This window comes from Scyliorhinus canicula, chromosome 5 (assembly GCF_902713615.1).
Source record: "Scyliorhinus canicula chromosome 5, sScyCan1.1, whole genome shotgun sequence".
Classification (NCBI taxonomy): Eukaryota; Metazoa; Chordata; class Chondrichthyes; order Carcharhiniformes; family Scyliorhinidae; genus Scyliorhinus; species Scyliorhinus canicula.
The window spans coordinates 187,095,864-187,111,937 of record NC_052150.1 but is presented as its reverse complement, the minus strand read 5'-3'; the positions used below and the strand labels follow the sequence as shown (position 1 = coordinate 187,111,937).

Sequence of the window (16,074 nt, the reverse complement as noted above, 5' to 3'; positions counted from 1 at the left end):
AAAGATTGCCACGTGGGCCTGCAATCAGCCCTGCTCTTTCCCTAGTCATCTTCTTGCCCTTAATATATTTATAAAATAACTATGGATTTTCCTTTATTTTACCCCAGTGTTCTTTCACGCCCACTCTTTGCTCTCCTAATTTAATTTTTAAGTAACCCCCTGCACCCTCTTTTCGACTCTAGGGTTTCTGCTGATTTGAGCTCTCGGTATCTCCCATAAGCCTACCTTTTTTCCTTATCCAACCCTGGAAATCCCTTGACATCCAAAGGTAAACTTGCAGGTTGAGTCCGTAATTAAGAAAGCAAATGTAATGTTGTCATTTATCTCAAGAGGCTTGGAATATAAAAGCAGGGATGTACTTCTGAGGCTTTATAAAGCACTAGTTAGGCCCCATTTAGAATACTGTGAGCAATTTTGGGCCCCATACCTCAGGAAGGACATACTGGCACTGGAGCGGGTCCAGAGGAGATTCACACGGATGATCCCAGGAATGGTAGGCCTAACATACGATGAACGTCTGAGGATCGTGGGATTATATTCATTGGAGTTTAGGAGGTTGAGGGGAGATCTAATAGAAACGTACAAGATAATGAATGGCTTGGATAGGATGGACGTAGGGAAGTTGTTTCCATTAGCAGGGGAGACTAGGACGTGGGGGCACAGCCTTAGAATAAAAGGGAGTCACTTTAGAACAGAGATGAGGAGAAATTTCTTCAGCCAGAGAGTGGTAGGTCTGTGGAATTCATTGCCACAGAGGGCGGTGGAGGCCGGGACATTGAGTGTCTTTAAGACAGAAATTGATAAATTCTTGACTTCTCGAGGAATTAAGGGCTATGGGGAGAGAGCGGGTAAATGGACTTGAAATCAACCATGATTGAATGGTGGAGTGGACTCGATGGGCCGAATGGCCTTACTTCCACTCCTATGTCTTATGGTCTTATGGTTCTCTGGATTTGTTGCTCCCACCTTTCACCTCCACATGAACATGTCGGCCCTTAACTTGTTCTATTTCCTTTTTGAAGGAAGCCCATTGTGTGGATGAAGATCTTCCTACAAGGAGCTGCTCCGAGTCGACTTTGGCCAGATCCCATCTTATCCTATTAAAATTGGCCTTCCCAAGGCAGCGCGGTGGTGCAGTGGGTTAGCCCTGCTGCCTCACGGCGCCGAGGTCCCAGGTTCGATCCCGGCTCTGGGTCACTGTCTGTGTGGAGTTTGCACATTCTCCCCGTGTTTGCGTGGGTTTTGCCCCCACAACCCAAAGATGTGCAGGGTAGGTGGATTGGCCATGCTAAATTGCCCCTTAATTGGAAAAAATGAATTGGGTATTTTAAGTTTATAAAAAATAAAATAAATAAATAAATTGCCCCCCCCCCCCCTCCCAATTGAGAACTTTTATTTCTGGTCCGTCTTTGTCCATTTCCATAATGACCTCAAATTCTGCTGTGCTGAATTCTGCGGTCACTGTCACCAAACTGCTCCCCCACCGAAACTTCTATCACTGCCCGGCTTCATTTACTAAAACTAGGTCCAGCTCGAAAGGCCTGTGTGGAGTCTGCACGTCCTCCCCGTGTGTGCGTGGGTTTCCTCCGGGTGCTCCGGTTTCCTCCCACAGTCCAAAGATGTGCGGGTTAGGTGGATTGGCCATGCTAAATTGCCCGTAGTGTAAGGTTAATGGGGGGATTGTTGGGTTACAGGTATACGGGTTACGTGGGTTTAAGTAGGGTGATCTTTGCTCGGCACAACATAGAGGGCCGAAGGGCCTGTTCTGTGCTGTACTGTTCTATGTTTAATGCCCAACACTTGAGAGAGCATACACGGAGGAACCACACTTGTAGGCATTCATAAATTTGCGATCAACCCTCCACCCCATCAAGGATATAAATCTCTCTTTCATTTCTGTACACTTTTCCCAAGCTCTCTTGTGGCAGAGCATAGTCTCCACCAATGCAGTAAATTGGCCATCAGTTAGCACAAAATAAAAGACCAGTAACCAGCATTCCCCTAAGTTTGCTTTCTTCCCCAGTAAACAGAGGTTCAATTATCTCCTTATTCTGCTACTGTTGGGGTTCATTTACCAGCTCTCAAATATTTATATGTTGCATGTAATAACAAACATGATCCATCGAAAAAAAAACAAAAAAAAAAAACATGATCCATCAATTTATGGCACACTTTATTACAGTGTTGAGTATTTCACATTTTTGTAAGGAGTGTCAATTTTTAAAATTAATTCATAGGGTAAGGCTGTCACTAACAAAGTCAGGTTTTAGTTTTTAAATTTAGAGTACCCAATTAGTTTTTTCCAATTAAGCGGCAATTTAGCGTGGCCAATTCGTCTACTCTGCACATATTTGGGTTGTGGGGGTGAAACCCACGGAAACACGGGGAGAATGTGCAAACTCCACACGGACCCAGAGCCGAGATTGAACCTGGGACCTCGGCACCATGAGGCAGCAATGCTAACCACTGCGCCACCGTGCTGCCCAAAGTCAGGTTTTATTGACCATTCCTAATTGCCCTTGAGAAGGTGATGGCGAGTCATTTCAAAGGCCAGTTAAAAGTCAACCACATTGTTATGAGGTTGAAGTTACATATCGGCCAGACCAAGCAAGGATGGCAGATTTCCTTCTCTTCTCCAAAGGACATTCGTGAATGAGATGAGAATTTACGACAATCGGGCAGCTTCAGGGCCACAATTACCGATACTAGCTTTTGATTCCAACTTTAGAATCTGCTTCACAATGATAGGCGGAGCCGATATTGAAGGATTTAAAAAGAGATGTTGCGGTGAACACTTAACAAGTTAGTTATTCTAATGGTAACTTTTCTGATATCTCCTACTTAATACCAAAAAGGTCAGAAGGATTGTTGATCCTTTGTTGATTCAATGTATTGAATTTATATTCCCGAGGTACTGAACAGATGTTTCTGTATCATTATTCCGGCCTACAATACTGGCCCAGAAACGTAACCATCAAGCCACTGAACCCACAAGAGTTTACAAAAAAGTTACTAATAGCTTGCCCAATCTACTGTGTAGTAAACTATAAAATCTATACTTGGAAAATCCTTTTATCAACTCACCAACTGAGTTTAGAAAAATAAATTTCCAAACATTGATTTATTAAGTACAGTGGATAATGAAAGACTGAATTAACAAAAAGAAACCAAGGTCGCCTGATACATTTAAAATGTAGGTCTTGCAGAGTCCCATATTCGAGGAATTACTGTGAAAAGATGCTGTAAATCGATTTGTTTTGTGTGGTCATTACTGTAGCTAACAGTTCATGCATTAATTACAGGGGATGCAACATAGCCAATAGTTGACGAATCAAATAAATGTCATTTATATTGAATAATATTAAGGGCTTGCTGCTTCCGCCCCACCGGCGGCAAAATTGTCACGGGTAGGACGCGGACCATGTAAAGGTCCATTGACCTTGGGTTAGAATTTACGGTCGCCGGGCGGGCGTGGCCGGAGAATCCCACCTTAAGTCTTAGTTTCTCTTAAATTCAGTTATTTCTTTATTTTCTAAATCAAAAAAAAATTAGAATATCTAATTATTATTTTTTCCAATTAAGGGACAATTTAGCATGGGCAATCAACCTAACCTGCACATCTTTGGATTGTGGGGGTTAAACCTATGCAGACACCGGGAGAATGTGCAGACTCCACACGGACAGTGACCCGGGGCCAGGCTTGAACCCGGGTCCTCAGCGCCGTGGCCATCAGTGCTAACCACTGTGCCACATTGCGCCTTAAATTTTGTTATTTCAATATTAACTTATCAATTAGGAGATATAAATTTGTCATTTATTTGTTACTAGTTTGTAGAAACATGTAATAAAAGTAAATTGGGGATTTTTATGGATAGCGTAAAATGATAAAATACAAAATCCAGTATAAACTGAAACTTAGAAACTAAAAAAACAGCAGCGTTCAGCAGCACAAATAATTTTCCAGATTGTAAGGGCAAATTCAAACTGTAGAATGGCCCCCATTCTGTTCATACCTATAAGCAAGTGAGCCATCAATCACTCCCTCTCTCAATAATTTTGTCAATAGTCCATCTCAACTTTAGATCCGAATAAGCCAGACATTGAAAGCTTGGCAGCCTTTTTCAGTGTCATCAAACGTGGACAAATAACCACCAGTCCATTGGAAACGAGAAGAAATGTGGCTATTGTGCTTATTCGAAGGGTTGAAGAAATTGCATTTCCATTTACTTTGGGTACTGCTCAGAACTATCAAACTATCCTCCCGCTTCAGTGTAAGGTTCCCCCCAATTTAAAAAAAAGTTTAGATCGGTAAGGACATGGGGATAAATGCAGTCTACCCAGTTCTCTAATTAGGGTTGATGAACTAGGGCAAGAATGTTGAAGCCGCTATCCTTGACCCGTGTTTTGAGTGCTGAATTCATCCTATATTCTGTGATTGAGATTATCCAAACGGAACGCCTCCATCCATTCTCCCCTCCCCCCATTGTCTTTCTCAAGTTCCTAAATTGGCACTTTATTTGCCATAGTTCCCAAGATGCAGGCAGAGTTAGGGGACATTTATGATTCTATTCTTTTTAATTTTTCTCAAAAGGGCATGGAGAGAAAGGAGTGGACAGTTTAGTCCCTTGAGCCTGATGTCAATAGGAATAAAGCAGGATGGAAGGGGGGTTAATACCAAAAATGGCGAATCTGATGGGTCAGGTGGCTATTTCTGCTTCAAATATTACAATGTTTGTTGTGCCAACTGGGGTTATTAATCTTAATTACATACATAGCATGCTGTAAACTGTTAGTGTAAATCAAAGCTACCTTGGTATCAGAGGGTTGCATTCGCCTGGATCCAAAGGGTTGATGTCACAGTTTGTGTAATCAAAGGTACCATTCCATAAATGTTTTGCCAATTGGAATGCTACTTTCCGCTGTGCGAGTGTGACCCCTTTTCCATGCCACACGTATACTTCACTGCCAAAATCGAACACCAGCACCTAGGAATAATAATCAATGGCTTCAAAAAAAATTGCATAAATGTTTACATGCAACATAGCTGGGCAGATAGCGCAGTTACATAATCAAGAAGCTTAATACATGCTTTACAAATCAAATCACATCCAGTTCAGTAACTAATTTGTGGCCAGCTATCTGATCTCAGCTGGAACAACAGACGGGTATTAATTTGTCTTGTGTTCTGGCGCCCCATGGGTGGGAACGAGGAAAAGATATCAACCAGAATTCTCATTCAGTGATAGTTCAGTGAGCTCTGATGGTATGTACCTACTTCAAAACAGCAGGTAAGCATGTATAGCTTGGTGTGAGGCATCCCTTTCTTCAATTCCTAGCCAAACAATCCTTTCATGCTTGACTATTGAATTTCACACCTGAAGAACAATCTCTTGAGAGGCTGCTAGCGAGCATGCAGTCACATTCTTGCCCCAGTCAAGGCCCTGTAGTGACCGAGGGCTGTGTCCTGCCCAGTCTCAATTTTTAGGCTGAGTGGAGGAGATCCAGGGGATAGGGAAGTTAAAAAGTAATTAGGTTCGGTCTTCGGCAGCAAGCAGGGTGGGGGTGTTTGAGAATCGGCACCTCATCAGCAGCTCACTTTTAACATCACCCACCTCTACCTCGTAATGCCTGACAACCACAGGGCCGCCATCTTCTCAAACCCCTGGTCTCTCCGTCGACACCCCAATTCACTATTGTCCAGCACTCCCAGACTCCCATTGCCCTCCCCTTCCTAAAACCCTCAAAATTGACCACTTCCTAGAATCCTGGGACATGAGGATCTGGAGATTACTCAAAATCCCAGTCCTGTCCATTGCAGCTTCTGACACTGCAGAGACTAAAGAGCTGCCAGCCAATCTGATCGGCAGAACTTCCTCCCGAGTGAGGGGCAGAAGTGCCACCTCTTAAAATTCGCACTCGGAGCATGTGGGGGCCAGACAGTGTTAGCGAGGGATGTGTTCCCCGCCGACTCTATGGTTGGTAGGATGGGAAACCCCGCCATCCTAAACATCATGGCCCTGGAGACACTTTTGTAATTGCCATGTAATTGCAAGGTATGTATGTTTGTCTGTGGTTGTAGCAGCCTAATCGTTATGGTACTGGACTAGCAACCCAGAGATTATGAGTTCAGATCTTGCTATAAGAGGCTAAAGCACTAGAAAATGGCCATGAAAGCCACTGGATTATTGTAAAAATTCATCTTGTTTACCAATTTCCTTTAGTGAAGGCAACTGCCAATTATACTTGTTCTGCCTTACATGCATTCTACAATTCTAATTCTACAACGCTAATACTAGGAATTGGTGATAAACACTGCAAAGGAAAAAAATCATTGACTTGAACAAAGAGACTTATAATGAGCTGAATTAAATCAATTCTTGCTCCAGCTCTTCTACTATTGCTTCTCGTTTACCTCCGCCCACCTGAGAGATTAATTCCAGGAGTGCTGGCAATCATCAAATATGTAGCCATTCTTCACTGAAGAGCTAGAGAGTATATGTGAACAGCTTAGGTAACTGCACAAGGCATCGCGATCAAGTTGCAACCTGATGTACATCCACACAGCCATACTTCTTGGCATGGTCACGAATAGGAATATTGATTCTCTTTTGCCCCTCTCTCGCCTTAACACAATTATTGTGGCCATGTATGCATTCTGGCGGAGATCAAGTATAATTCTAGTTCAGCACAAACAGGGGATTTCCATAGAATCCCGACAGTGCAGGAGGCCATTCGCTCTATCAAGTCTGTATCGACCCTCTGAAAGAGCACTCTACCCTGCTTTATCCCCGTAACCCCGTGCATTGTTCATGGCCAAATCTACCTAACCTACACATCTTTGACCTGTGGGAGGAAACCCATGGTGACATGGGGAGAACATACAAACTCCACACAGACTGTCACCCAAGGCTGGAAATGAACCTGGGTCCCGGGCGCTGTGTGGCAACAGTGCTAACCACTGTGCCACCCTGTTGCACCTTCCTGATCTGGTCTAGCACTGTGCAGTGTATTTACCAAGGAATTTACTGGAGAGTGCTCCTCTATTGGTCCATTTGACAAATACTTACATCTTTTGAATTAAGTAAAGAGCAACGTGGTATCTTTCCCCAGAAGTCATCATCAGGGACTAATTTATCATCTACTAGACGATAAATACAATTGGTTTCTACTATTGCACTTTCATATAGTTCATCTTCATCTGGATTTCCAGCACCTGCAAATTAAACAAAGCAGTTTAATTAGAAATACTTGACCATGTCCAGGCGAGGGGTCAGGAGAGGCGACTGGGGGAACTGCCATCAGTGTGGTAGGGTACAATTTCAGGTACCTAGGTATCCAAGTGGCACGGGATTGGGACTGGCTACATAAATTGAACTTGGCCCGGTTGGTGGATCAGATGAAGGAAGATTTCCGGAGATGGGATGCGCTCCCGTTGTCTCTGGCGGGCAGAGTTCCAACGGTGAAAATGATGGTCCTCCCGAGATTCCTATTTGTTTTCCAATGTCTCCCCATCTTCATCCCGCGGTCCTTTTTTAAGCGGGTCAATAAAATTATAGCGGGCTTTGAATGGGGGGGGGGGGTAAGTCCCCGCGAAAGAGGAGGGTAACGCTTGAGAGGAGTCGGGGGGAGGGCGGGCTGGTGCTGCCAAACTTTAGCAATTATTACGGGGTGTCGCTTCCCTGGTAGCCTAGGGGCGGATATTACTAGCATGGAGGGACTCAAAGTCCCCGTAGTCGGATACCTGGCTGTCGGACATGGCTGGCTTTCTCTGCCTGGAGAAAATTAAGTTCGCCATGAGAGGGTCATTGTTAGGGTTCGCCCGGAGGTGGCAACCATTCATCGACTTCTTCGCAGAAGGGGAGTGAGGTGGTATTTGCACTATGATTTTGTATTTTTATGTACATTGTTTATATTGCTGCTGTTACAATGCCAAAAACAAATACCTCAATAAAATGTTTATTTAAAAAAAGAGAAATATTTGAGCATGTAAATTGTCCTGAACATGCAACTTTCTCTAGTTTCTTTTGTTTCTCCCCTCCTGCCAACTCTAAACTCATCTTGTCCATGAGGTGCGTCTTGTGTTCTCTTGACCCTATTATCACCAACCTTCTGACCATCTAACTTCCAATATTATTTACCTGTATGGATTCACCCTTTGAATAAATCTATACCAAGTAAAAATTGACTTGACTAACCAAATAGAATATTTTGATGAGGCAACTGAGAAGCTTAATGAAGGGAATGCAATGGGTGTTGTCTATCTGGATTTCAAGGAAATGTTTGGCAAAATACCACATACAACACTCATTAATAAAATTACAGATCACGAAATAGGAGGATAACATATTGGGCTAATGAGAGAAAACAGAGTGTCCCCTGGTAAATGGCTTCAAACTGGAGGATAGTAGACAGCGTTGTTCCCAAGAGTCAGTGCTCGGACCACTTACTTTTTTAATATACATAAATGGCTTTGATATTGGAATGTAGAGTAATATTTCAAAATTTGCCAATGATACCAAACTTGATGGGAGTGGTAAACAGTGAGGACGATATTAATCGGCGGTGACAAAAGATAGATATGCTCGTGGCATGGGCAAACACTTGGCAGATAGCAGTAAATACAGTGGTCGGAGGTGTTGCATTTTGGCAGAAAGGAAAGGGAGAAACAGCGTTCTAAAGAGTGTGCAGGGACAGAGGGACCTGAGGATGCACGTGCAAAGGTCTTTGAAAGGTGACAGACCATATTGAAAGAGAGGTTAGCAAAGCATTAAGGATCTTGGGCTTCATTAATAGCGTGACTGCCCTTGATATCAAAGCAGCATTTGAAAGGGTTTTGCATCAAAGAGCCCTAGCAAATCTGAAGTCAAGGGAATTGAGAGAGAGAGAGGTGGGGGGGGGGGGGGGGGGGGGGGGGGGGTGTTAAATCTCTCCATTAGTTGGAGTCACACCGTGCACAAAGGAAGATGGTTGGGGATATTGAAGGTCACATCATTTCAGATCTGGGGCATCACCACAGGAGTTCCTCAGGGTAGTGTCCTAGACCCTATCACCTTCACTGTTGCTTCATCAATAGCCTTACCCCAAGAAGTGGGGATGTTTGCAGATGATCGCACATTTTTCAGTACTATTTGCTATTCCTCAGATACTGAAGCAGTCCATGTCCAGATATAGCAAGTCCTGGACAATATTCATGCTTGGGCTGATGGGTGGCAGACAACATTCGCGTCACACATAGAAACACGAAAATAGGAGCAGGAGGAGGCCATTTGGCCCTTTGAGCCTGCTCTGCCGTTCATTATGATCGTGACTGATCATCCAACTCAGTAACCTGTTCCTGACTTCCCAAAGCCTGTCCACTATCTACAAGACACAAGTCAGGAGTGTGATGGATTATTCTCCACTTGCGTGGATGAGTGCATCTACAACAATGCTCAAGAAGCTCTGACACCATTCAGAACAAAGTAGCCCACTTGATTTGCACCCTATCCACTACACTAAACATTAATTTCCCTGCCACCAACACATAGTGGCAGCAGTGTGTACCAACTACAAAATGCACTACAACATCTCCTCAAGGCTCTTTTTGGTTCAAGAAGGCAGCTCACCACCACCTTCTCAATAGCATGTGGGATGGGTAATAAATGCCAGCCCAACCAGTGATGCCCACATCCCATGAACAAATATAAAAAACAAAATCAGGAAAGTTATGCTGAATCTTTATAAAGCTCTGGTTAGGCCACATGTAGAGTATTGCATCCAGTTCCAGCCACCACACATTAGAATTAATGCAAGGGTCCTTGAGAGGCTGCAGAGGAGATTTCCCAGAATGATTTCAAGGATGGGAGATTTTAGCTACAAGGTTAGTCTGGAGAAACTGGAGTAATTCTCCTTGGAGCAGAGGAGGCTGAGGGGCGATTTGGCAGAAGTGTACATGATTATGTCAGATTTGATTCTGGGCAAAGAAATTTTGGGGGAAATGTGAGAAAGATTTTTTTTTTTAAATTTGAGAGTACCCAATCAACTTTTTCCAATTAAGGGGCAATTTAGCATGGCCAATCCACCTAGCTTGTACATTTTTGGGTTGTGGGGGCGAAACCCACGCAAACACGGGGAGAATGTTCAAACTCCATACGGACAGTGACCCAGAATTGAACCAGGGACCTCGAACCTGAGGCCGCAGTGCTAACCCACTGCGCCACCATGCTGCACTGCGAAAGATTTTTTAATGTGCAGTGAGAGGTAATGACTCACTGCCCGTGAGAGTGGTGGAAAGAGTGACTGATCTATGATTGAAAAGAAAATTGGATGGGCACTTGAAGGAAATAAACTTTCAAAGCCATGGGGATAGAGCAGGGGAATGAGACTGACTGGACCAGCTTACTGAGGGACTGCATAGACCCAATGGGCTGAACGGCCTCCTTCTGTGTTAGAACTAACTGATGACATGGGAGATGGTTGTGTAGTGGTGTTGGCACTGGACTAGTAAAACAGAGACCCAAAGTAATGCTCTGGGGACCCAGGTTCAAATCCCGCAAATGCAGATGGTGAAATTTGAATTCAATAAAAATCTGGAATTAAAAAACATCTAATGAGAACCATGAAACCATTGTCGACGATTGAAAAAAACCCACCTGGTTCACTAATGTCCTAATGTGACTCCAGACCCACAGAAATGTGGTTGACGGGGCAGCACGGTGGCGCAGTGGGTTAGCCCTGCAGCCTCACGGCGCCGGGGTCTCAGGTTCGATCCCGGCTCTGGGTCACTGTCCATGTGGAGTTTGCACATTCTCCCCGTGTCTGTGTGGGTTTCGCCCCCACAACCCAAAGATGGGTTAGGCAGGCTAGGTGGATTGGCCACGCTAAATTGCCCCTTAATTGTAAAAAATGAATTGGGTACACTAAATTTATTTAAAAAAAAAGAAATGTGGTTGACTCTTAACTGCCCCCTCAAGGACAATTGGGGATGGGCAATAATTGCTGGCACAGCCTCCGACGCTCACGTCCCGTGAACGAATAAAACAAAATGGCATCACTTTTGAGGAGCACCAACCGGAGGATTTTCCTTCCAATCTCAGTCGGGAGTTAAAATAAAGTTTTCTAACTTTTAAGTGTGCACATAAATGATCATTGTTTCTCCTCGTAGCATCATGTTTCAATCAGTTCAAAAAAATACCGACACGTGTTAATTTTGTAACACATCTTTAAAAAGGCAAGACTCAGGAAACTTAGAATTGTATTTCAATCCAAAATTCACAGCAGTTATTATTACCTTGGTAGCTTGACTGTCCACCCAAGAGTTTCCAAAGTCTTTGGCTGATTTTGTATGGCTGTTAATTCCTTCTTCTATTGTGGCCACATATGGTGCTCTGCAGCCAAGGTCCCTTTTAGTCTGAATGAAAGCTGCCAGTTCTGAAGCCTGAAAACAGGAAAATATTGAAAAATACACAGGTACAGTATTATTTGATACAGTACATTTATTCAGCATATTAGCTTGAGAGCATGCAGCTAGATTTTCTCAAAGTATTAACACACCTTGGAATATCCATCGCCTTGTTCAATTCAGGATTATGGTGAAAGCCATCTCCAAGGATGACAATTCAGATTCTGTACTACTACACATTTCATTCATTCCCCTTTTGCGGCACAATTTTACACAGAGATGTAAAGAAAGACTGCTAATTGGGAATTGGATAAAGGTGCTTTTCCTTCCTAAATGTTCATCGACAGGTTTGTTACTTAACAGCCAGAATTTTTCATTTTTCTATTATATACAGAATTTGGCCCCAGAATTAAAACTGCTAATGCACCATAACATGTGAATTGACTAGATGAGGCAAAAGATGAAAATAATGTAGCTGAACTCATGACTGAAGAATTGTCAGTTTGTGATATGTTACATATATCATAAGTTTGAATATGCTTCTTTGTGACCAATAGAAAAGGTGGACAGACATAATTTAATAAGGGCAGCACGGTAGCATTGTGGATAGCACAATGCTTCACAGCTCCAGGGTCCCAGGTTCGATTCCGGCTTGGGTCACTGTCTGTGCGGAGTCTGCACATCCTCCCCGTGTGTGCGTGGGTTTCCTCCGGGTGCTCCGGTTTCCTCCCACAGTCTCCTCCCACAGTCCAAAGATGTGCAGGTTAGGTGGATTGGCCGTGCTAAATTGCCCTTAGTGTCCAAAATTGCCCTTAGTGTTTGGTGGGGTTACTGGGTTATTGGGATAGCGGGAGGTGTTGACCTTGGGTAGGGTGCTCTTTCCAAGAGCCGGCGCAGACTCGATGGGCCGAATGGCCTCCTTCTGCACTGTAAATTCTATGATTCTATGAATAAGCAGTTAACCTGATTCATAAACACAATTAATTCTATATGCAGGAGCCTCCAAAGTTGTGCGCTGGTTGCTGAATATTCTACAACATTTCATTATTGTAACTAACTTTTCCTTTTCAAACAATTGCTCACAAAAGCATAGCAATCACACTGCTGTGCAACTTCCATTGCAATCATCTCATAAAAATATTGGCCATTTTAGATTAAAAATTGGATGAATTAAAATAAATACTGAAACTCCGGAAATATGCTTGGACAGCTTTGGTGTCCCATTGCTTTATTTCTTACATCATGCATAAAAAATGAGAGACAAAAAGGGTACACTTTTGTTTGCTGTCCTGTGTTTCTCCTTTAAAATTTGTAATGCTACCGAACTTTGTTGCTTACTGACTGAATAAAGTGCTCTATCCTGAGGAAGTTTTTACATCCTGTTAAGTACGTTGGCCTTTTCACAGCCGCTAAAACGACAGGAAATCGAGACATCCACCAAACAAATCTACAAACAAACTCGTGGGATACATGACTTGTGAAACCGTGTCTCATGCAAACATCTGGCAGGAAATAGTGTATATTCTGAGTCTTTCTATGAACGGCATTGTCATTTACTTTCATGAAAGAAGCTCAACAGAAACGGAAGCTTTGTAAGGATAAAGTTTGAAATTTGTTTGTACAGATGCTGACTGAGACCATTAGACTGACCTTGGCTTTTTCAATGACATTGGTAAATTCTCCTGCCCACAGGAAACAGTGCTGAGGAGCTAGCAGCAAGAAACAGTCTCCACTATTCAACGAAGATGCTCTTGGTTCCACCAACCTGGTTTGGATATGCCTTCGCCCTACAAAATAAATTTAGGAATGCACGTTCAAATCGTTCTGGTACTGTATAACTGCCCACAACACAATAATAAATCACGTATCTAGAAATGTTTTCCCTGGTGGCTTGTAGCTTTGGGCCTGATTTTAACTTTGCAAATGAATGGGCGTTGAGCAAATTAAAATCAGGCTCTTCGGGTCCATCATATTTTACTGCACTTTTTAGGATGAAACTAAGGAAGCCCAAGTACATTAATATTTAATAATAATAATAATAATAATTTTTATTATTGTCACAAGTAGGCTCACATTAACACTGCAATGAAGTTACTGTGAAAAGCCTCTAGTCGCCACATTCCAGCGCCTGCTCGGGTACACGAATTCAGAATGTCCAAATTACCTAACAGCACGTCTTTCGGGACTTGTGAGGAAACTGGAGCACCCAGAGAAAACCCACGCAGCCACGGGGAGAACGTGCAGGCTCTGCACAGACAGTGACCCAAGTGGGAATTGAACCCATGACCCTGGCGCTGTGAAGCAACAGTGCTTCTCCATTTATAGCACATTGCTCATTACATCCTTAATTTTAAAAAATGGCTTTTGGACTGAATGCTTGTGTCCAAAGTAGAAAGTTTTGGCGCTTCAGTAGAGCTGCTTACCACCTTGAATTATATAAGTAGTAAAATAAAGCTCAGGTATGGTGCAGACCAGAGGAAATGTAAAGGTATTTATTAAAATTCCTCAACATCTACTTACTGGTATAGATAATTAGAAAATTTGTGAGACTTGTATCATCTCCCTTATTAGTCAGCTTCGTACACTCGGACTGTTAATTTTCTCCAAGTTACGGATAGCATAATGCCTATCATGAACGCAAACTCATTTTATTTAATACCTGTAGGCAGTGAGGAAGATTTTATTCCATTAAAGTGAGCTGCATTCTTATCCACTTCCTGGTGTTAAAGGCAAAGTGCTTTCTTACTCTGACAACAGTTTTTCAATATAACAAAATTTTTAAATTTATAATGATAGAAAATGTTTTTCCTTTTTTTGACCCAGTGGTAGTTTCCTCGTCAAACAGATCTACAGCACAGAAAGGCCCTTGGGCCCATCCCGTATGCACTGATCAAAAATCACCACCTAGCTATTCAAATCCCATTTTTCAGCACTTGGCCCATAGCCTTGGCGGCATTGCAAGTGCACATCTAAATGCTTTTTCAATGTCATGAGGGTCTCTGCCTCCACCACCCTTTCAAATCAGTGAGTTCCAGACTCCCACAAACCTTTGGGGAAAAACAATTTTTTCTCACATCCCCTCTAAACCTCCTGCCCCTCACCTTAAATCTATGCCCCTGGTCATTAAACCCTCTATTCACTGAGGTGAAAAGTTTCTTCCTGACTATTCTATCTATGCCCCTCCTAATTTTATACATCTTAGTCATGTCCCTCCTCAGTCTCCTCTGCTCCAAGGAAAACAACTATCGCAAGACACGCTCCTTATCTGTGAAGCGGTGGAATCTAATCACCATCGCCCTCGGTGGTTCGTTTGCCCGAGGCTTCCTTGTGAGGACTCTTTGTGCCCCGTCCAGTTCCAAGGGCCCCTGCGCCCATCAGCACCCCCAGCATTGTGGTCACATACGCGCCGGCGTCCGACCCTTCCGCACCTTCAGGGAGGCCCAGAATCCACAGATTTTGTCTCCTAGACCTGTTTGAGGTCATCCAGTCCCTCCTGCCATCTCTTGAGCAGGGCCTCATGTGCCTCCACCCTGACTGCCAGGCCCAGGATCCCATCCTCATTGTCAGAGACCTTCTTCTCCATCTCTTTAATAGCCTTCTCCTGCATCTTCTGAGTCTCCACCATCTTTTCCATAGAGGCCTTCACAGGGGCCAGCATCTCCGTCTTCAGCTCTGCGAAGCAGTTTCTCAGGAACTCCTGCTGCTCCCTCCACCACTGGGCCCACGCTGCCCGATCCACGCCGGCCGCCATTTTGTCCTCTCGTGCTCGTTCCACGCAATTGCTCTCTTCACGGCCACACTCCTAGTCCCCTCTATGCAGCGTTGAGGGGAACCTCTCCAGTGCCCCTTGCTACGCCGGGAATCACCGCCGAAGTGCCGCTACAGCTCCGTTAAAGGGCCCAAATGGCCGGTCTCAGCGGGAGCTACCGCATGAGCGACCTATCTGGACATGGCCGCTACCGGAAGTCCCCCACAAAGCTTTGTTTATTGACCCGTTTAGTATATCCTCTCTTCACACAACTAGAATTTATTCCTAACCATTAGTACCACTCCCCCTCCTTTTTAAAAAAAAAATCATGCCCACAGATCATTGAGCCAAAATCCCGATTTATTTTGGGGGGGGGGGGGAGAGAGAGATAGAGAGAGAGAGGAGGAGAGAGCCACGGGCGATCATAATCAGGTTTCATTGCTACCTGGATAACTTGGCTTTATTGTCATGTGTACCGAGGTAGTGAAAAATATTGCGTACAGTCCAGACAGTTCATTCCATATATGGAAAAACATAGGAGATATGGTAGATACACAACGTAAATACATTGATACACTTAAAAACAAAATATATTGTATTACAAACACGTATCTCAACAGGTTACAGTAAAGAGTACGTCTGGGGTGCATGGGGTCCTTAATTATGCTGGCTGCCTTTCTGAGGCAGCGGGAATTATAGATAAGAGTCAATGGATGGGAGGCTGGATTGCGTGATGGACTGGGCTACATTCACAACCTTTTATAATTTCCTGCGGTCTTGGGCAGAGTAGGCTCCATACCAAGCTATGATACAACCAGAAAGAATGCTTTCTATGGTGCATCTGTAGAAGGTGGTGAGGGTTGTAGCTGACATGCCAAATTTCCTTAGTCTTCTGAGAAAGTAGAGTAGTTGGTGGGCTTTCTTAACTATAGTGTCCGCATGGGGG

The 16,074-nt window shown here is 43.7% G+C and overlaps 1 protein-coding gene across 1 annotated transcript in view; it reads right to left on the bottom strand.

Annotated features, from left to right (window-relative positions):
- Positions 1–16,074, bottom strand: part of svila (supervillin a) — a 222,769-nt gene that overhangs the window by 48,781 nt on the left and 157,914 nt on the right. The window contains 5 exon segments of the mRNA XM_038798250.1: positions 4,810–4,985; positions 7,068–7,213; positions 11,270–11,305; positions 11,308–11,416; positions 13,031–13,167. Of these exon segments, the coding sequence (XP_038654178.1) occupies positions 4,810–4,985; positions 7,068–7,213; positions 11,270–11,305; positions 11,308–11,416; positions 13,031–13,167 (604 nt within the window).